The sequence below is a fragment of the Zalophus californianus genome, chromosome X, assembly GCF_009762305.2.
Source record: "Zalophus californianus isolate mZalCal1 chromosome X, mZalCal1.pri.v2, whole genome shotgun sequence".
Taxonomy (NCBI): domain Eukaryota; kingdom Metazoa; phylum Chordata; class Mammalia; order Carnivora; family Otariidae; genus Zalophus; species Zalophus californianus.
In genome coordinates this window covers 84,618,093-84,638,535 of record NC_045612.1, presented here as the reverse complement: position 1 = coordinate 84,638,535, position 20,443 = coordinate 84,618,093, and the positions used below count along the sequence as shown (strand labels likewise).

General features: G+C 51.6%; 1 protein-coding gene and 1 non-coding gene across 4 annotated transcripts; both read left to right on the top strand.

The window, feature by feature from the left end:
• Positions 1-6,486: 6,486 nt before the first annotated feature.
• Positions 6,487-14,080, top strand: LOC113930228 (melanoma-associated antigen D4). Of its 3 annotated transcripts, none has more exons than XM_027607411.2 (13): positions 6,487-6,642; positions 7,644-7,854; positions 8,136-8,969; positions 9,319-9,522; positions 9,630-9,693; positions 9,917-9,996; positions 10,386-10,477; positions 11,119-11,198; positions 11,283-11,325; positions 11,768-11,830; positions 12,788-12,902; positions 13,243-13,673; positions 13,863-14,080. In XM_027607411.2, the coding sequence occupies exons 2-13, from the start codon at positions 7,645-7,647 to the stop codon at positions 13,870-13,872; spliced, it is 2,226 nt and encodes a 741-aa protein (XP_027463212.1). In that variant the 5' UTR covers positions 6,487-6,642; position 7,644; the 3' UTR covers positions 13,873-14,080. The 3 variants fall into 3 exon arrangements, with proteins under 3 accessions (XP_027463212.1, XP_027463214.1, XP_027463213.1); XM_027607413.2 differs by having other exon boundaries at positions 6,502-6,642; positions 7,557-7,854; XM_027607412.2 differs by having other exon boundaries at positions 6,503-6,642; positions 7,614-7,854.
• LOC113931681 lies at positions 12,408-12,537 on the top strand. Its single transcript, XR_003522833.1, has one exon. It is a non-coding gene; the product is annotated as a small nucleolar RNA SNORA11 (small nucleolar RNA).
• Positions 14,081-20,443: the final 6,363 nt, after the last annotated feature.

Here is a 20,443-nt window from a genome sequence, read left to right as displayed (position 1 = left end):
TGCCCCTGTTGATGGACATTTGGTTTGTCTCCGGGGTTTTGTCTATTACAAATAAAATTTCAAGGAACATTCATAAATACACTTTTTGTAGAAATAGGTTTTCCTTTTTTCTGTGTATACCTTGGTGTGGAATGACTGGGTTGTATGGGACATGTATATTTAACTAGATAACTACCAAACTATTTTCCAAAGTGTTTGCATTATTTTACATTTCCACCACCAGTGTATGAGTATTCTAGTTGCTCCATACCATTTGGTATGGTCAGCTATTTTATTTTAGTCATGCTAAGGTGTCCACACAGTTTTTAATTGTGGTTTTAATCTGCATTTCCCTAATAATAAATGATGGTGAGCATGTTTTCATGTGTCTACTTGCTTCTTTATTGAGGTAGTCTGTCGAAATATTTTGTCCATGTTTTTAGTTTTATAGTTGGGTATTTATTTTCTTATGATTGAATTGTAAGAGTTCTTTATATAGTTGAATAGTGTCCTGAGTTGGATATATATTTTTTCTAAGTACTTCATTCCAGCCTGTGACTTTCTCTTTCTTTCTTTCTTTCTTGCTTGCTTGCTTGCTTGCTTGCTTGCTTGCTTTCTTTCTTTCTTTCTTTCTTTCTTTCTTTCTTTCTTTCTTTTTCTTTCTTTCTTTCTTTCTTTCTTTCTTTTTCTTTCTTTCTTTCTTTCTTTCTTTCTTTCTTTCTTTCTTTCTTTCTTTCTTTCTTTCTTTCTTTCTTTCTTTCTTTATTTCTTTCTTTCCTTTCTTTCCTTCTTTCCTTCTTTCTTTCTTTCTTCCCTTCTTTCTTTCTTCTTTCTTTTCTTTCTTTAAATTTTATTATGTTATGTTAGTCACCATACAGTACATCATTAGTTTTTGATGTAGTGTTCCATGATTCATTGTTTGCCTGACTTTCCCTTTCATTTTCAAAACAGTGACACTTGAAGACCAATTTATTTTTTTTAATTTTGGTGAGGTCAAATTTACTAAATTTTTTCTTGTATAGTTTAGACATCCTAATTTGTAAAACCTTACCCAAATCAAGCACACTATGAAGGTCATAACTTCCTATTTTTCCTTATGGTGTCAAGTAGTAGTAGAGGTTTCTTTCTTTCTTTCTTTTCTTTCTGTCTTTCTTTCTTTCTTTCTTTCTTTCTTTCTTTCTTTCTTTCTTTCTTTCTTTCTTTCTTTCTTTCTTTCTTTTTCTTTCTTTCTTTCTTTCTTTTTCTTTCTTTCTTTCTTTCTTCTTTCTTTCTTCCTTCCTTCTTTCTTTCTTCCTTCCTTCCTTCCTTCTTTCTTTTTCATTCTTTCTTTCTTTCTCTCCCTCTCTCTCTCTCTTTCTTTTCTTTTTTTTTCTTTTTTTTCATATGGCTATTTCATTTTTTCCACCACCATGACTTGAAAAGATTATTTTTCCCCATTGAATATCCTTGGCACCTTTTTGAAAAAGCAATGACTATATACTTGTGCGTATTTGTACCTGGAATCACTATCATGCTCCATTGTTCTATTGTCGATCTTCATGTCGACAGCAAACTTCATAGTAAGTGTTGATATTTTTCTCTTTTAAGTTTTTATTTAATTTCCAGTTAGGTAAAATACAGGGCAGTATTTGTTGCAGGTGTACAATATAGGGTTTCAACACTTCCATACAACTCCAGCTATATGGATCATTCTTTGGTATTTACCCAAATGAGTTGAAAATGTATGTCCACACAAAAATCTCACATGTATGTTTATAGCAACTTCATTCATAATTGCTAAAACTTGGAAACCACCAAGATGTCCTTCAGTAGGTGAATGAATAAATAAACTGTGACACATCCAGGCAATGGAATAGTATTCATCATGAAAAAGAAATGAGCTATCAAGCCGTGAAAAGACATGTAAGAACCTTACTTAAGTGCGTATGACTTGCTGAAAGAAGCCTATCTGAAACGGCTACATACTGCGTGATTCCGACTATATGATGTTCTGGAAAAGGCAAAACTATGGAAACAGTACCAAGAAAAAAATTCAGCAGTCACCTGTGGTCAGGAGAGAGCGAGAGGAATTTGTATGTGGAGCACAGAGGATTTGGGGGGGGGGGCGTGAAACAATTCTGTATGATACTTTAATGGCGGATACATGTCATTATATATTTGTCCAAACCTATAGAATGCACAAAACCAACAGTAAACACTGATGTAAATTGTGGACTTTGGGTGATAATGATGTGTCGATATAGATTCATTGATTGTAAGAAGTATGCCAGTCTGGTGCAGGATGGTGGTAGTGGGGGAGGCTGTGTCCGTTTTGGGCAAGAGGTTTATGGGATGGCTCTGTACTTTCCGCTCAATTTTGCTATGAACTTAAAAGTGCTCTAAAAAATAGAGTCTATTTAAGAAAAAGGACTCCAAATTGTCAATCTCTACATTTTAATTGGTGAATTAGACCATTTGTATTTAATACTGTTATCGATATGGTTGGATTTAAAGCTATCATGCTATCTGTTTTCTACTTGCTCATCTATTGTCTTATTTTTCCCCATTTTAGGACTTATTTTAAATTAAGTGAGGGGATGCCTGGGTGGTTCAGTCCGTTAAGTGTCTGACTCTTGATTTCGGCTCGGGTCATGATCTCAGGGTCATGAGATCCAGCCCTGTGTGAGGCTCCATGCTGAGTGTGGAGCCTGCTGAAGATTCTTTCTCTCCCTCTCTCTCTCTGCCCCTCCCCCTTCCCACACATGCTCTCTCTCTCAGGATGAATGAATGAATGAATGAATGAATAATAAAGTGAGCATTTCATGATACCATTTATCTCCCACATAGGCTTATTAGCCATAATTTTTTGGATAGGTATATTTGGGTTTATATTTGACGCTTCTTTAACTTGCCACAGTCTACCATCAAGTAATATTGTACTACTTCACGAGTTGAATTAGAATCTTACAACAGTATACTTCTATTCCCCCCAGTCCCTGTGCTATTATTGTTCAAGAAATTAATAATTCCACATAATTTATACTCCACAATGCCTTGTTATGAATTTCTGTTTACACTCTTAATTAATTCATAAGGAATTTTTTTAAAAAAATAAAAAGTAAATATTCTATTACTATCATCATATTTAGCATCTCCAGTATTGATTATTCATTTCTATACAACATATTTACATGTACTGCCATTTTTCTTGTACCTGAAAGGCATCCTTTAATATTTCTTGTAGCGTGTACCCAGTGATGATGAATTATTTCAACTCAGGTAAGTACGAAAAAACTTTTAATTCAACTTCACTTTTCTTTGAAAGATTTTATTTATTTGAGAGAGAGAGAGCGAGAGCACAAGAGCATGAGCAGGGGGAGGGGCAGAGGGAGAAGCAGACTCCCCGCTGAGCAGGGAGCCCAACACGGGGCAGGGCTCAGCCCAACGGACTGAACCACCCTGGGATGGTGACCTGAGCTGAAGGCAGAAGCTCAACCGACTGAGCCACCCAGGCGCCCCCCAACTTCGCTTTAGAAAGATATGCATTCAGTACAAAATTCTGAGTTGATAGTTATTAATTATTTCACTATTATAAAGATGGTATGCCACTTTCTTATAACTTGCATTGTTTCTGATGAGAAGTTCTCTGTAATTCTCACCTCTGGTCCTGAATGGTTCTATATTTTTTTCTGGTTTCCCACTTTCTTAGGAGGGAAGGGGAGCAGATTGGAAGAATGTCATGAATACACACCATGCAATATCTGTGCATAGTCACTTTGGTAGATCTTCAGTGCATGCATAGCAAAGTAAACACATCTTAAAACCATATGGCTCAGTGAAAAAAAACTCAGATTTAAAAAAAAAAAAATTTATACCATCATGCCTCTAGCCATGATGGATTTACAGGAACCCGATATACTCTCCCACCGAAATATCTGGTAAACCAAAACAATTATAAAGCTTTACCTCATGGCACCACAGGCAACAACACAGGACAGTGATCCCTGAGAGAAGGGAAACTAACATGGTGAGCCCTCAGATTGCCCAACTCCCCCAACTTCTTGCCTGGATAGAGTTTGCAGGCTACAGCACGGGAGAGATTGAACACAAACGGAGCCCAGAGGAGAACCTGAGTGAAGGAGACAGAGTTGAGAATTCCGAGAGGCCAACGCGACTAGAATTTGCTGGAAGTAAGGGAGAGGAGAGCCACACAGAGAGGTAGTTCCGGAGAGCTGTGGAGGTTTCCCGTCAGGGTGCAGTGTATGAGCAAGGGGGAGTGGTGGTAGCGGACTTCCATTTTCTGCAGTGAGTAGTTGTGTGGATAATGGTGCCACTTACTGAGATGGTGAAGATGGGAATTTTAAAAACAAAAGAAACAGGGAGTGTGACTATGTGGGAGGAGTAGGTTTACCAAGGGACTGGTTCTAGACAGACTCACTATGAAGAGCCCTCGAGACATCCAAGCGGAGATGTCATGTAGGAGAATGAGTATATGGATTTGGATCTCAAAGTTGAAGTTCAAACTGGGGCTGTAGATTTTGGAGTTAGTAGCATAAATAGTTATATAGCATTGAGAGAGAGAGAGGCTGATATAAAAACGAACGTAACTAAAGCCCACATCATAAGAAAAAAGATGTAGCTATGTATGGTGATGGATGTTAACTAGACTTACTGTGGTGGTCACCTCGCAATATATAAAAAATTTGAATCATTATGTTGTACACCTGAAACTAACATAAAGTTATATGTCAGTTATATCTCAATTTTAAAAAGGAGGAAGAAAGGAAAAAAAATTTAAAATAATAAAGCAGGCAAACAAAACGAATATAAGAGTCCACTATGATTTTTTGTAAAAAGCACAGGTTCAGTTTGAGATGGGAACCTAGTATTTTCTATTACCACTGAGCAGTTTGTCAAGGCTTTCATTTCTAGGGTCTGGTCACCTCCCACAGAAACGTGTTACACAGGAAGGGCTGAAGAGATACAGGCTGCTGACAGCGGAGGTTGCTATGCAACAGCTGAGGAAAGCCATCCAACCAGCCAGAATTGACATTGGTCACTGGAGAGTAAAAGCTGTGGTCCTAGCAATAGCTTCCATTCATGCACAGGCGTCCCGGAGAGGTTGACATTAAAAACAAATATAAAAGTCCACCATGGATTTTGTAAAAAGCACAGGTTCGATTTGAGTTGGAAACAGCATCTTCTCCCTCCAAAGCAGTTCCTCCAGTCATTCTGGAAGCATAGCAGCATGTGTTGGGTTGGGTAAGTGCTTCCTGTGCTTCCCATTTTGCATATTGAGAAACCAGGCTCAGAGATGTCCAGTGACCTGAGCAGGTTCACACAGCTAGCAACAGACTGGCCCATAACTCCATCCCTGGAATTCTCAAGACCAGCCCAGCTTCTTTCCACAAGACCACAGCTGCCCCAGGCCCCCGCCCTGGAAGGAACCCCGGGCAAACATTTACTTTGAATCGGGGCTTGCCATGGCTCAGACACACAAGTGCCTGATTGTCCTGGCTGCTCCAGCGGGCACCAGGAAGGCCTCAGGGGCAGCGTGTTCATGCCACTCACAGCGAAGAGGCCTGACAGTTGGGGCAGGGAGTGGACTCCAAGGAGCAATTCCCCCAGCTGGATGGACCCACCTAGAGTAGGCAAGGGGTGGAGACTGCGGGGGGGGGGGGGGTCTCTACCTGTGTCCTGGATGCAGAGCTTGAGCTTGGGTCTCAGACAGCACAAACTTGGCTTGTTTGGGACAAGTGTTGGCAGGGCAGGAGAGGTGTGTGTGTGGGGGGTGGTGCGGGGAGGTGTGAATCGGTCGCTCAAACTGGAGAGGGGTGCCTGCCTCAGTCCCCAGGCCAGCACTACTGGGACATGGGGTTTGGAGTCAGGAAGATTCAGGACCACTATATTGCATTTTCTGTTGACTGGTTCTGTGGCCTTGTCTATTCATGCGGTGTGTCTGTGCTTCAGCTTTCTGATCTGTAAAATGGGGATGCTGACATCCACCTCCCAGGGCTGCCGTGAGAGGAAGACGAGCCCCAGCGCAGATAGTGCTGTGATGCCCAAGCTGCATAAAGAGTAGCTGGGGAAGCAGATGTTCCCATTGTGGCCGGGGGCCATAGAGATGGACAGTGCTGGGGAACACAAAGGCAAGTGGCATCCTCTGGCCATTTCCATTCCCCTTGTTACATACAGTTAGACACCCAGCTAGAGACCTCTGTGCTTGTGACCTAGGGGTCATGCTGGGGAAGCCAGGCAGTGTATTCCAGACCACACTGGAGGAACTTAGCGGGAACGGGGAGGGCAGGGAAGAGAAGCATTTGTGCAAAAGTGCGGGGATCGAGGGTAGATGATTGGGTGGTCCAAGTGCACCACACAGGCTGTGAGTGCGCGCGCCTCGGGTCAGAGGAGGGGTGAGGGGTATCTGGCGGGAAGAAGAAAACCCCCCCTCCCCGCCCACCCACTCGCGGAATCGCATGCGCACTGGGGACCTGGTGGAGAGGGCTTTTGTTGGGAAAGCGGGCGGGCTGGAGGGGTCCGCGCATGCGCAGGCTGCCCAGCCGCGGGGGGTGCGCGGAGAAAAGGGGCGGGGTGGTCGGAGCTGCTGTGCTGGCAGCAGTAGGCGAGGGCGCGGCTGCGGGGTTCCTGGTGCTGAGGACGGACGCCATTGGAGCCCCAGGGAAGGTAAGGATCCAGCCTCAGACCGGACCGGGAGAGGGCGAGTGGAACCCGGCACGCTGCGCCCTCCCCACCCCCACACCCGGATCTGAACAAAGCCCAGGCACTCAGAACCCGAGCCCTATTAGACCCACGGTCTAGGTAGGACCCTCCCCCACCCCCACCCCCACCCCCACCCCCACCCCCACCCCCCGCCGCCCTCTCCCGCCAGGAGACGCAGGGCTCTCTGATCTGAGCCCTACTTATACCGGAGCCCGCGATCCGAACCCCTTTAGCAGACCCGTGTGCTCCCTGCTGAGCTTCCTTAGAGCGGAGGCCCTACCCCCACCCCAACGACTCCTGGATCAGTCCCAACCAGCTGACCCCGTTGCCCCCTTCCTGGAGTTGCCATCCTGGGGTTTGAGACCTCTAGCGCTCCAATCCATGCCTCACCTAGTCCGAGCCCCCACCCCCCCACCCCTGGAGCTCCTCCTGTATGAGCCCAACCCAGACCTGAATCAGCTGAACTCCCCCGCCCGGACCTAGCCAGAGGGTCTCTGGATTCAGTTTCCCATAAGCTTTCCGGGGCCCCTGTTGTCTAAGCCCTCTCATGTCATCTGCTCCCCTTTCATCGTCAAATCAAAGCCCTTTGTTTCTCCCTGTCTCAATGCACATCCCCTGTGGGACTCTTCAGACCTAAGCCCGCCAGTCCACCCCCTATTCAAATCTAGCCGCTGAGATGGGGAGCCTGCCCATCCTAAACTCCCCTTTAAGTGCGGGGTCTCCTCCGACCACCTCTCTCCCTCTCCCAGAGCTCTGTTAGATTCTCTGACAGAATCTAACCCAACAGATACCGCCTCCCCCCCCCGCGTCCCCCCCCCGCCCCCTCCACCACCGCCTACTGCCTAGTAACCTGATGATTGCCGCCCCCCCACCTCCAGAGAGATCCCACTGGATCCCGCCCCCTCCCCCTGAAGAGGCCTCACCCTCCCTCCCAGGCTGAGCTCTCTTCTCCTTGGGACCCCCAGCATGGCTGAGGGAAGCTACCGCATGGAATCGGAAACCTACAACGTTGAAGACATGGACGAGGGTAGTGATGAAGTCGGGGAGGAGGAGATGGTTGAAGGAAACGACTATGAAGAATTCGGTGCTTTTGGAGGCTACGGCACCCTCACCAGCTTTGACATCCGTATCCTCAGAGCCTTTGGGAGCTTGGGTCCAGGCCTTCGCATCTTATCGGTGAGGCCCCTGGTGGGCCACCTGCTGGCCCTGGGCCTTCTCCCCCTCCCCGCCCAAGCTGCTGGGGAGGGGGGTGGGGTGGTGGATGAAAGGGAGGGTTGAGGGGGAAGGACTGCCCAGCTTCCCCAGCCTTCCCTCTCCTGCTCCGAGAAAGGGGGCTTGGGAAGGTCTTGGGGGGTGGTGGGAGCTGGCTGCAGGGAGGAGGCTGGCCAGCACAGGAAAGCATGATGGGAGCACGGAGAGCTGTCTGCCTTCCCCTACCCTTCTCTCTGGCCTTACAGAATGAGCCCTGGGAACTGGAAAACCCTATGCTGGCTAGGACTCTGATGGAGGCATTTCAGCTGGATCCAGAGACACTTGCCAATGAGGCTGCCGCCCGTGCCGCCAACGTAGCCCGCGCGGCCGCCTCCAACCGTGCTGCTAGGGCCGCCGCTGCTGCCGCCCGTGCGACCTATAATCAGGTGGTCGCTCACCGCCCGGTGGCCACAGACCCGGCTTCAGGAGAAGCTACCCAGCCCGTGACCTCTGCGGCCCAGGCTCAGGCAGCCGCCCCTGAGACAACCCGTGCTGCTCCGCACGTCTCCCAGATGCTAGTCAACAGTGAGGTGGCCGCCCCGGGGGCTCCGGCAACGTCCACACAGCCCCAGACGGCCTCCCAGGCCCAGGAGGCCGCTACCGAGGGCCCTAGTACCGCCTGTGCTTTCGCTCAGGCTCCCTGTGCTAGTGAGATGGATGCCACCCGGCCCAAGACAGCCTTCCTGGGTCAGAACGATGTCTTTGATTTCACCCAGCCGGCAGGTGTCAGTGGCATGGCCTTCCCACGCCCCAAGAGACCTGCCCCAGCCCAAGAGGCTGCCCCAGAGGGCCCCAGTGCTGCCTCCTCAGGGGTGCCCCCGGCAGCACCTGCTAGGGAAGGGGCAGCCACCCGGCCCAAGACGACCAAGTCCGGAAAGGCTCTGGCCAAGACTCGGTGGGTGGAGCCTCAGAATGTTGTGGCAGCCCCTGCCACCAAGGCCAAGATGGCCCCGAGCATCCCTGAGCCCGAGGGTGCAGCTGCCACCGCTCAGCACAGTGCTGAGCCCTGGGTCAGGATGGGAGGCAAGAGGACCAAGAAGGTGAGACCTCCCTGCTATCTCCAGCCCCCCTTGCTCCCCTCCGTTCTCTGCTCAGTCCTCTTCTCTGCCCCCTCCCCTCCCGCCCCCTCCCCTCTCCCCCTTGTCTCAGCTTGCGCATGTTTGTCCAACACAGTGCAGTAGTGTGCTCTGACTGCACAAAGTCTCTGCCCTCAGGCCTGGAGGGAGAAGAGGTTGGCTCAGTGCCGGGCACGTAGTAAGCACTCAGCACACGTCATCTGCTGTTTGTACTACTTGATTTCCAAGTACCTGCTCTGGTTAAGATGTGTGCAGGGCACTTTTGCATGGCCAGCCTGGTAGCCCTGGGTCTCTCCTCTCTCTCACGCTATAGTCCAAGCACCTGGATGACGAATATGAGAGCAGCGAGGAGGAGAGAGAGCCTCCTGCGGTCCCACAGACCTGGAGAGCATCGCAGCCCCCATTGACGGTGCGGGCTCAGGTGGCTCCCCGGCCCCCAATGGCCCTGAGGTCCCAGGTACCCTCAAGACACGTACTGTGCTTGCCACCCCGGAACGTGACCCTTCTGCAAGAGAGGGTAAGAAACCTGCCTTTCCCCCCCCATCTCCCTCCTCTCCTCTCCTGTGGGCCAGTTCTTGGAGGTCACCCGTGTCTTGATCTCCCTGTGTGCTCCTCCTTCTCCAGGCGAATAAGTTGGTGAAATATCTGATGATTAAGGACTACAAGAAGATCCCCATCAAGCGCTCAGGTGGGCAACCTGGGCACCCTCCCCGAGCTCTGCCCTTCCACTGTCCCGTCCAGCATCAGCTGTCTCCACCGAGCACACCCAGCTGATCGCTCCATTTGCACAGTATGGGTCGGGGAGGGGGTCCCGACGGTGCTCCCCTCAGCAGGGCTGACCGAGGGGCTGCTGCAGCTCTTTGGCCCCTGCTCAGCCCAGGTGCTCTCTCCACCTCTCTCGCCTCTTGCAGACATGATGAAGGACGTCATCCGAGAATACGACGAACATTTCCCTGAGATCATTGAACGAGCAACATATACTCTGGAGAAGGTGGGCGAGTGCCCGGGCAGCTCACTGTGGTACAAGAGCTGCAGGGAAGCCTTGAGCCCTGCAGCCCCTTGAGGCCCCCTTTCAGTACTACCTGCTCCGGGAAGGCTTCCCCAGCTTCTCCTCCTGGGAGCGTCCACTGCATACTTGCTTCCCCGGAGGGTTCCTCTCCCTCAGATTCTTTCAGTGTCCCTGCTCTCCTGAAGTGGGTCCTACTGCTTTGGCCAGTGCCAGAGCTCCCACAGGGCAGTCCCTCTGCAGCCTGTCTTCTCGAGCCTTCCCCATAACTTCAGCGACCCTGGTGAGGGAAAGTTCTAACGGGGAACTGAGGGACTGCCTGCAGGACAGGCAGTGTGGGTTTCTGCTCTCATGTTGTTTCCTACCCCATGTAGAAGTTTGGGATCCATCTGAAGGAAATTGACAAGGAAGAACACCTGTACATTCTTGTGTGCACACGGGATTCCTCAGCTCGCCTCCTGGGAAAGTAAGAAAGGGCAGGAGGGTTGTGGCCTTCCTCACTGGTGCCTCCCCCTCCCCGTCCCCTCAGAGAAACGGGAAAACAGAGCTTTGGTGCCTCGCACAGCTCCCACCCACAGGTAGTGGTGCCCAGTAATTAGGGGATGAAAGGGGAAGTGGCCTGGGGTGAAGCCTTGCTGCTCTCAGGACCCCCACGTCCACCCCCCCTCCCCCCGCTGCCACCTCCCCGCCCCATCTTCCTAGGAAAGCAGGCTCCTTGTTGCCTGCCTCTTCCTGCTACGCGCTTGGCCTGGGCTTGGCAGAGTGATCCGGGGGGAAGGAAGCTTCCCATCCAGTGTAACTTCGGACGCTCAAAGGGCAGGGAAGGTCTGGATGTGCCTCTGGACACACTGTTGCCAAGTGGCGGCTCCCCGCCTGACCCCATCCTGGACGGAACTCTGGGAGGGAGTGTTCGCATCCACGTTTGAGGCGTGAAGCGGTTCAGTCTCAGACAGAGGAATGAATGGTCTGGATGAGAGAGCAAGCCATATGTTGAGTGGGAAGAATGGCCCGGTAGCCCAGCCATCCGGGAAGAGCTAGTTGGGTGAGCCAGCCCTAGTCCCTCGGGCAAATGGCTGCTGGACAGGATCCCTCTTTCTACACCTTCAGGACCAAGGACACTCCCAGGCTGAGCCTCCTCTTGGTGATTCTGGGAGTCATTTTCATGAATGGCAACCGTGCCAGCGAGGGTGAGTGGCTGGACCCACAGCTGGGGGGTTGCCCACAGTCCCAGCTTTGTGTGCTGAATACTTGTGGCTCTTCTCCCCTCACAGCTGTCCTCTGGGAGGCACTACGCAAGATGGGACTGCGCCCTGGGTATGATTGGGCTCTCGGCTCCCGCCCCTTGGTGTTGTCCTTGGGCACCGGTGGCCCCGGGGTGGGATTAGCCTGGGGGCCTGGTGCAGGGGAGTGGACCTCCTGGCCTGGGTAGAGCGCAGAGGGTCCCGCTGGGGTGCATGGGGAAATGGTCCCGAACTCTCAGCCCGTCTCTGCTCCATGTCCCCTCTCTGTCCCCAGATGGGACCCAAGAGAACCCATCAGAATTAGGGGTTCCGATCACACCCTTGCCTAGGGCATCCCTGACATGTGGCCCTGTGGCCCCTGCTGCCACCCCAGGCCTCCATGGCGATGCGCTGCCCCCCCCCCCCCCCCGACACACACACAGACTTGGAAGCTGTCCATCCTGCTAGGGAGTGCTCCTGCCCACCTCTGGGCACCGCCCCTGTGTGTAGTCATGGATTCCTTTCCTGGCCCTCAGGGTGAGGCACCCATTCCTTGGAGATCTGAGGAAGCTCATTACGGAGGACTTCGTGAAGCAGAAGTAAGTAGTGGCCAAGTTAACTTCGTCCCACACTCGTGTACTCCTCGTGGGCTGATGTGGCTGAGCAAGCCATTCCCTGTGCCAGATCTTAGAGCCAGAGGGATAGGTGTCTCTGGTGTGAGGGTGGGCGGGGTATGTGAGTGTTGGCAGGGAGTGGAATTCCAGCGCAGCCTTGGGCAAAGGGAGTCGAAGTCGGCAGAGGACACGGCGCAAGGTGTATTAGAACCACCGTGCCATTTGGTACCTGCCCTGTGGGCGTCTGGCGAATGTCTCCTGCTTTACATCCTGGGAACCTGGGGCTCGGAGAGTAGAAGTCTTGAGTTTGGCCCCAGCTGGTAAGGGGCCCATTTGGTCCTGGAGCCCAGCCCTCCTAACTTTCCGGTCAGGCCCACCCTGTCCTCAGTCCTCACACAGGCGTGCACTCACACAGGCACAACAGACTAGCCCAGACACGCGCATGCGCACACACGCAGAGTGGGGAGTACGCACGGAGTGTGCCGCTTTTCCCCCCTTTACGATCCTCTTCTATGGCGGACTGTCCCAGGGTTCCACCAGGCCGTGGACGGGAGCCTGCGATGGAGTGTGCTCATAGCAGAGGGCCTGAAGCAATGGCTCCTGGGTTTACAACACACCCGAGGGGCATCTGGGTTCATTGTGACAAAGGGCCTGAAACTTGTGGCCTTCCTACAAACAGATACCCGACACGTGTCCCACCCCGCACCTCCACGTGGCTTCTTCTGGGCAGGACCAGCGAGCGGCCTGGGGCTTTGTAGGCCTCAGTCCTGGAGGCAGAAACCCTGGGAGTGAGCATGGGCCGGAGGGCCGGAGGGCCAGGACAGTCCTCCCGCAGGAGCTGGGCTGCAGTATTGGGACTGGGAAGGGCCTACCCGGGAGCCCTTGGTGCGACGACAGTTCTGCCTGGCTGGAAGCAAATGTTTCTCTTCCTCTTGCACTGAGGTACCTGGAATACAAGAAGATCCCCAACAGCAGCCCACCCGAGTATGAATTCCTCTGGGGCCTGCGAGCCCGCCACGAGACCAGCAAGATGAGGGTGCTGAGATTCATCGCCCAGGTAACAGGGGAGCCTCTGTTTGGGGCCAGGCAGTGTGGTGTGAGTTTGGTGCTTGCCATACCCTCTCTGTTTCTTGGCTACGGCCTCCCCCTCAGGCTGTTGGTCCAGTGAGGATCCAGACAGGTTCCTAAGTAGGTCACTTGCCCAAGTTCACAAGTGCAGTAAGTGTGAGGGATGGGGTGAGGCCCCGGGGCTGGCACGGAGTCATAGGAGAGTCGGATTCCAGTGGCCTCGACTTGCCTCGTGACCATGCCCAGCCCACGGGAGGGTGTATGGCAGGAAGCAGGTGCTCGGTGAATGTGGGGTAGCTGTGCGGATGGTGTCTGTTACTCCACTGCAGAATCAGAACCGAGACCCCCGGGAATGGAAGGCTCATTTCTTGGAGGCTGTGGATGATGCTTTCAAGACGATGGATGTGGATATGGCTGAGGAACATGCCAGGGCCCAGATGAGAGCCCAGATGAACATCGGGGATGAAGCTCTGATTGGACGCTGGAGCTGGGATGACATACAGGTGGAGCTCCTGACCTGGGATGAGGATGGAGATTTTGGCGACGCCTGGGCCAGGATCCCCTTCGCTTTCTGGGCCAGATACCATCAGTACATTCTGAATAGCAACCGTGCCAACCGGAGAGCCACGTGGAGAGCTGGCGTCAGCAGTGGCACCAACGGTGGGGCCAGCACCAGCATTCTAGATGGGCCCAGCACCAGCTCCACCATCCGGACCAGAAATGCCGCCAGAACGAGTGCCAACTTCTTCTCCTGGATCCAGTGAGATTTGCAGTGGATACCTGAAACTCCGAGGGAGGGGCTGTGAGAAGTCAAGTCGGGGGCAGGCCTGGGTGGTGCAGTGGGGGAACAAGGAGTTGTGAGAGACACTTGTTTGTTTCTTCGTGTCCCCTTGCCCCCCCCCCCGTCTCATGTCTGTTCATAGTTCTGCTTTTGTGTCTTGTGTTACAGACAACGCTGATGAACCGCGGCTGTCCCTCATCAAGCCAGAGTGCCTCCTCGGATCCCTCCTTCACACAGCACTCTAGGCAGCTTCTACCTGCCCATCCAAGATGGCATGCAAGATGAAGCTCCCTTTGCCCTTCCTGCTTTTGTTGTGTGCTTTTGTTGTGCGCTTTTGTCGTGTTTTCATGTTTTTGGTATCAGTGTTACAGTAAAGTTGCAAAATTACTTGGGACGTTTCCTCCTTTATTTGCGCACGTACCTGTGCACGTGGTGCTCTGAGCGGCACGTGGCTGGGGGCTCCGACATAGACACTGCCCGCCTCTGCCTGGAAGGCAGCAGGTGTGGGGAGGGCGCCGAGAAGATGTGGAGATGCCAGCTGAGTGTCTAGGCCATGAGTTTCGAGAGGCTCCTGTCCACATAGTGACATGATTTCCTCCACGGTACAACCCCAGTTAAGACGCCAGTGGTGGGGGCGGTGGCAGGAAAAGGGATGGTGTGGAAGGCTGTGGGTTGGTGCCACCGTCCCTCCCACCAAGGAACAGGGTCCACAGACATCCACCAAGACCCACCTCCTCCACCCCATCTTTGGAGGCGCCATCTTGGAACCCTTCCCTCCTCCTCCACACAACTTCAGCACCTCGTCCCTCCCTCAGATGGACCCTCAAGGACAATGAGATAGGCCTCGGCGACATCTCACCCCTCCAGCAGGTTGAAGGAGGAGCCATTATTGCCCACAGAGTAGGTTCGATGAAAACAGACCTCGACAGCCTGTGACCCTGACCCGAGGCCTGCTGGTGGGCTCCGGAGCTCTTCTTCACTGGAAACAGGGCCCTCCCAGTGAAGCCAAGGCCAGGCCTATGTCCTGGTGTCTTCAAGGGCTGGGTGGTCCCTGCAGGAGTGGCGTTGGGACTGCAATCCCTCCAGTGGACGGCAGTGAGAGCAGAGACGCCTGGGAAGGGCTCAGTGGCAGGCTGGGACAGTGTCCGGAGCTCTGTCGGCTCCCTGTGATGTCCACACTTGGGCGGACGAGGCCCCGGGTTAAGAAGTAGGAGTGACTCGGGTAAGGGCCCCCGCACCCCATTGCCTCTTTTCCCCAAGAAGAGGTTCCCTTCTCTCCCCCAGACTGGGCTCCTGACCCAGATCCAGGCCCATGATTTCACAGGCCCAGTGAAGAATGAAAAACGTGGGCCCCCTTGCTCAAAAATGATGAAGAATTCCGAGAGAGCGACGGCTTGGGCTTGAACTAGGTGTGCAGCCCCTCCGCGCACAGGGTCCTGTGGGGCTGCATAGGTGATACCCCCAGGAAGCTAAGCTGTGTAAGCTTTCCTCCCCCTAAAGTCGGGCTTCAGGTGGATTTCTGCCTTGCTGGCCACTGCTGTGGTTTCTGCCTGCCCGGCGCCTGGGTCCCTGCTTGGCCACGAGGACACTGTGATTCCGACAGAATTTGAGTCCCCTTCTCTTTGGCTTTACTGACGCACGGTCTGGGATGTGAGAGGGATGAAGGATGCCTGGGAGCCCAGTCCTGGGGTGATGAATGATTCGAGACTTTTCTGGTCCTCTCACCCTGGGACCCTCCCAGGACCCTGCTGGTGCACACAGCAGGCACATGCCTTTCCATAGATGAGGGTGCAGGCACTCACCCAAGGCCACGGGCAGGAGTTTGAGCACTGGGTGCAGAGGACACCTGAGATACGGCATCTCATCTGGAAAGGAGGAGAAAGCAGCTCTCAGAGACAGACAGGGTGCTGGGGACGGTGCCACCTCCCCAGGCCTGTGGGCTTGCACCACTCCCCTCTTCCATCCTCCTTTTCCCTGGCTGGCCTCTCCTGGTGGGGGTCGGGGGGCGGGTTTCCCCGGAGCCGCACTCTGCACTGCTCAACGGGTAGTTGAGAGCAGGGTGGGCGGGGAGGAAGAAAGCAGTGGGGTGGCCTCTGGGACAGGGAGGAAGGAGCGCCCAGGGGAATGCTGACAGACTGACTGGCAGGGAGGTCAGCTGGGAGGCTCTCCACCTGCTCCCTCACAGGGCAAACGTGACACCAAGGCAGGGGTCCTTCCTGGGACCCCAACCCAAGACCCTTCAAGGCTAAATGCATGCTCTGCCCACTGCAGCCGGCTCCCACTGCCTCGGAGGGGCTCACAGAGTCGTGGGAGCAACACCCCCATCTCTCACCCTCTCCAACAATAGCCACCCTCTCCCAGCCAGGCTGCCCTTACCACTTCCCAGCTCCCTTCACTGGGCCAGGTCCAAACCCCTCATGGCTTCCCTGCCCCCGAGGCTCCTCCTGGGCTTTCAAGGCTCCTACCACCCTCCCAGCCTCCTAAGACATCAGCTTTGGCAATATCCTGGGCATCCATCCCGCTCCTCCTCCTCCTCGTCTTTGTCATCGTCATTTGTCAGGCCCTGGGGCCCGGTGCTCTGGGTGCAAGACCTCATTCCGTCCTCGCTGATACTCTGCGGGGGCTACTGTTCCCCATGGCACACGTGACAAAATGGACCCAGAGGAGGGAAGTGACTTGCCTGAGGTCTCTGTCCTAGCTCTGCCACCACCTGGGCAAGTGACCTTGGCCCAGCCTTTTCTCCCTCTGGCCCTCAGAGTTCCCACCTGTCACAGCACAGGATTGGGCTAGATAGATGTACTCTGAGGTTGCCCCAGCTCTGAGGTCCTGTGGGTCTGCTTTCCCAGTCTTGAGGCATCTCTCTGGGCCTCAAGTTTCCTCACTGAGTAATAGGGGTAAGAGCATGTGCCCAGCACTGCCTGGCCCAGCTCCCAGGGCGGCTGGGCACAGCTGGCGTGGCCTGCGCATGAAAGAAAGTAGGAAGTGGGTAAAGCAGTGGGAGAATGACAGGTGAATGTGCTCCTCCCCCACTCTATGAGTGTCTGAGGTGGGGGTCCTCTGAAAAGCACCTGAGACTGACACCCCTCCCTGGCCCTCTGAGCCCCGTGACCTCGGGCAGGTCACTTCACCTCTCAGAGCCTCCATCCCGTCATCTGCACAGTTAAGGTTACTTACACTGCTTGCCTCATGGTCCCAAAGACAGTACCGAGCAGTAGAGATTGGAAGTTACTGGAAATCTAGTAGCACCCCAAGCCCCATCCCCTTTTCCAGTGAGGAGACTGAGGACCAGGCAGAGGAAATGACTTGACCAATGTCAAGTTCTCAAGTTCCCCGGGTTTCAATTTGGGATGACTCCATATTACAAGTGCCCTTTATTTGGAAACCAACATCATAGAAATGATACAAACCCACAGGATATCGTACGCTTCAAATATGACTTTGAATGCTCCCCTCACAGCCTCACAGTTTCCCAGGATGCCAGCACTTCAGCATCCACGTCAGAAATGGGCTGTCACACCTGAAGGTGACACAACAGTCCCTTGCCAGGCTTCCTGCCTTGGTCTGTGGTTCAGCCAATACATGCAATTCTATTTTGTGGTAGTTGACATGTCTACGGGTTGCAGAACTGCAGAAAGGAAAAGCAGCGTGCATACCCAATGACTACAGGAAAGAAGAAAATGACAAAGATGGTGGGGCTAGAGTTGAGGAGGATATGGAACAAAGCAACTCCCCTACAGTGTCCGTGGAAGTCTGAATTTGTACATGGCCTTGGAAAAACATTAGAGAATTACAGCATGTTGCTACCTCACGGTGCCTCGAGGGAGCAGATGTCAGAGACAAGTTCTAGGTGAAAGTGAGCCTTCTGAACGCAGAGAGGTAAGAAACGGAAAGGTGGAGCTCTACTACCACTAGCCCATTGCCTTTAGCCAGGAATCTGAGATGCCTGAGAGCTGGATAAACATGTGCCTTGTGGAAGAGCTGCAGTTGCTAATTAGGCTTTAGGCTGTCTCTGAAGCTGTCTAGGAAACTTTGGGGTCCTAGCCACTGGAACGGGGACACCGTGGAGGACCCCTACGATCAGGCCACCCTCTCAAATCTCCTCCTCTTGCTTTCCCACCCCTCCACCTGAAAAAGGGACGCAAGGCACAAGGTTGGAATGCAGTGGGGGGCAAAGGTAAGGGCAAAAATCAATGCAGAAGGACGTTTCCCAGGAGATGGAGTCCAACCAGTGTAGTTTCAAATTCTGGTTCTGAAGCGCGCCTTGTTCATCTGTGTGGTGGCGGGGGTGGGTGCGGAGGAGAGCCTGGCTAGAGCCTTCTGCTTGGTGCCCACAAGTACACCCTCTGAATAGGGGTGAAAGGCCCTGAACGCTTTCATTATCACAGGTCTCTGTTTGGCCATTTAGCCACCTGAGCTCCTCCAAACCAACCTAACAACAGGGTTCTCTTTATCCGCTTTCCTGAGGTTTAATTTACAATCAAAATAATGCCCATTTAGGTGGACAGTTCCATGGACTTTGACAAATGCTACCATCCATGTCACTCCCACCCCAATCAAGACAGAGAACAGGTTCAGCATCTAGTAGTGTTCCCTTGCGCCCCTTCCCAGTGAATTCCTACCATCCACATCCCGCCTTAGGCCACCACTGACCTTCTTTCTATGTCATCATGGATTAGAATTCTCTCCCCTAGAGTCTGTTAACACATAAACATGCAGTATGTAATCTTCCATGTCGACCGGCCTTCTATTTCTCTGCTTCAGTGCTTTGGATATTCCATCCACGGGCTGGCACGCATCAGGAGATTAAATCAAAACGGCGGGCACCTGGGAGGCTCAGTTGGCTAAGCACGTGCCTTTGGCTCAGCCCATGATCTCAGGGTCCTGGGATAGACCCCAGGTCAGGGCTCTGTGCTCAGCAGGGAGTCTCTTTTTCTCTCTCCCTCTGCCCCTCCCCGCCCGCACCCCCACCCCGCTCCTCCTCGCCCTAGCTCTCGCTCTCTATCTCAAGTCAGTAAATAAGATCTTTAAAAAAATAAATCAATCAAATAAATCAAAATGGCCCCTATTCACAGACAACCTGATTGTCTCTGTTAAAATCGTACAGATATACAAAAATGTCCTAGAACTAATAAAGCAATTCATCTAGAGTGCAGGATACAAGACTAAAACACACAAAAAAATCAACCATATCCCTATACACTAGCAAAGAAGTGTTGGAAAAAGAAATTTACCAGTCAAAAAAGAAAGTCAATTCTTGGATGTGGATCTAACAAATGATGCCGGGTATTTACATACTAAAAACAGCAAAACGCTGGAAAAGCAAACAAAAGAAGACCTAAATAAATGGAGGAACATACCATGGTCATAGATTAGAATGTTTAACATAGCAAAGATGTCAATTCTTCTGAAGTTGATCTCTGGACTTTGTAATTCCAAAGAAAATCCCGGCAGCAGGACTTGTTGTAGACATAGACAAGCCGATCCTAAAGCTTATGTGGAACCTAAAAACAAACACACAAACAAAAAGAATAGCCAAAAAAGTATGAAAAAAAATAAATGCGGAGGAATCACATTACCCACATTTAGAACTTTTCAACAAATGTGTGGAAAAAACTGGATCTCCATCTAAAAGAAAAAGGATCTCACATCTTATACTAGAACTCACTAAAAAGAAATCTTAGATGGAAATCAAGAATATGAAACTGTAAAACTTTTAGAAGGAAACGACAAAATCTTTGACCTGGGTTTGAGAAAGATGCTCTAGGTAGAAAAACTCCACACTGCCACCACCACGCCGCCTCCATCCCCCCACCCAGCCTCGTTTTCTTTCTGTGAATGATGCTGTTAAGGGTTTGAGGAGAAAAATCTCAGGATGGGAGAATGTATTTACAATTAGCTAAACAACAGAAGGCTTGTATCCAGAGTAGATGAGGAACTGTCAAAACTCAACAGTAAGAAAAAAATGGAAAAAATATTTGAAGAGATACATCAATAAAAAGGATATATAGGTGGCAATTGAGCACATGAACAGATGAGCACACTCACTGGCTCTCAGACAATGCAAATTAAAACTATGGTGAGATACCGGTATTCCTACATTAAAATTGCTGAAATTAGAAAAAGCAAGCAAGCAAAAAAAAGAAAAAAGAAAAAACAAAACACACAAACACGTGACAATATCAAATGGTGTTGAGGATGGGCAGGAACTGGGTTCACCACATGTTGCTGAAGGGAATATAAGGTGGTACAACCACTTTGGAAAACTATGTTATTGCTTTTTATGAAGTTAAACATATACCTACCCATATGACCTAGCGATCTCACTCTGAAGTATTACTCCTAGAGATATTTCAGCTTGAGTTCATATGAAAACCTGTAAGTGAATGTTTGTAGCGGCTCTGTTCATAACCACCCCAAACTAGAAACAGCCCAAATATCCTGCAACAAAGTGTATTCTTTCCAGACAATTAAATGGTGTAAAGGAATGAAGTATTGATACAGTCAACAACTTGGATGAAACTCAAAAGCATTGTGCTTCGTGATAGAAGCTAGGCTCAGAAGGTTACATTTTATTTTATTTTATTTTTTAAGGATCTCATTTATTTATTAGAGAGAGACTGAGAGAGAGAGACTGAGAGAGAGGGGGAGAGCACGAGCAGGGCAGAGGGAGAGCGAGAAGCAGACTCCTGGCTGAGCAGGGAGCCCAGTGCAGGACTCCATCCCAGGACCCTGGGATCATGACCTGAGCC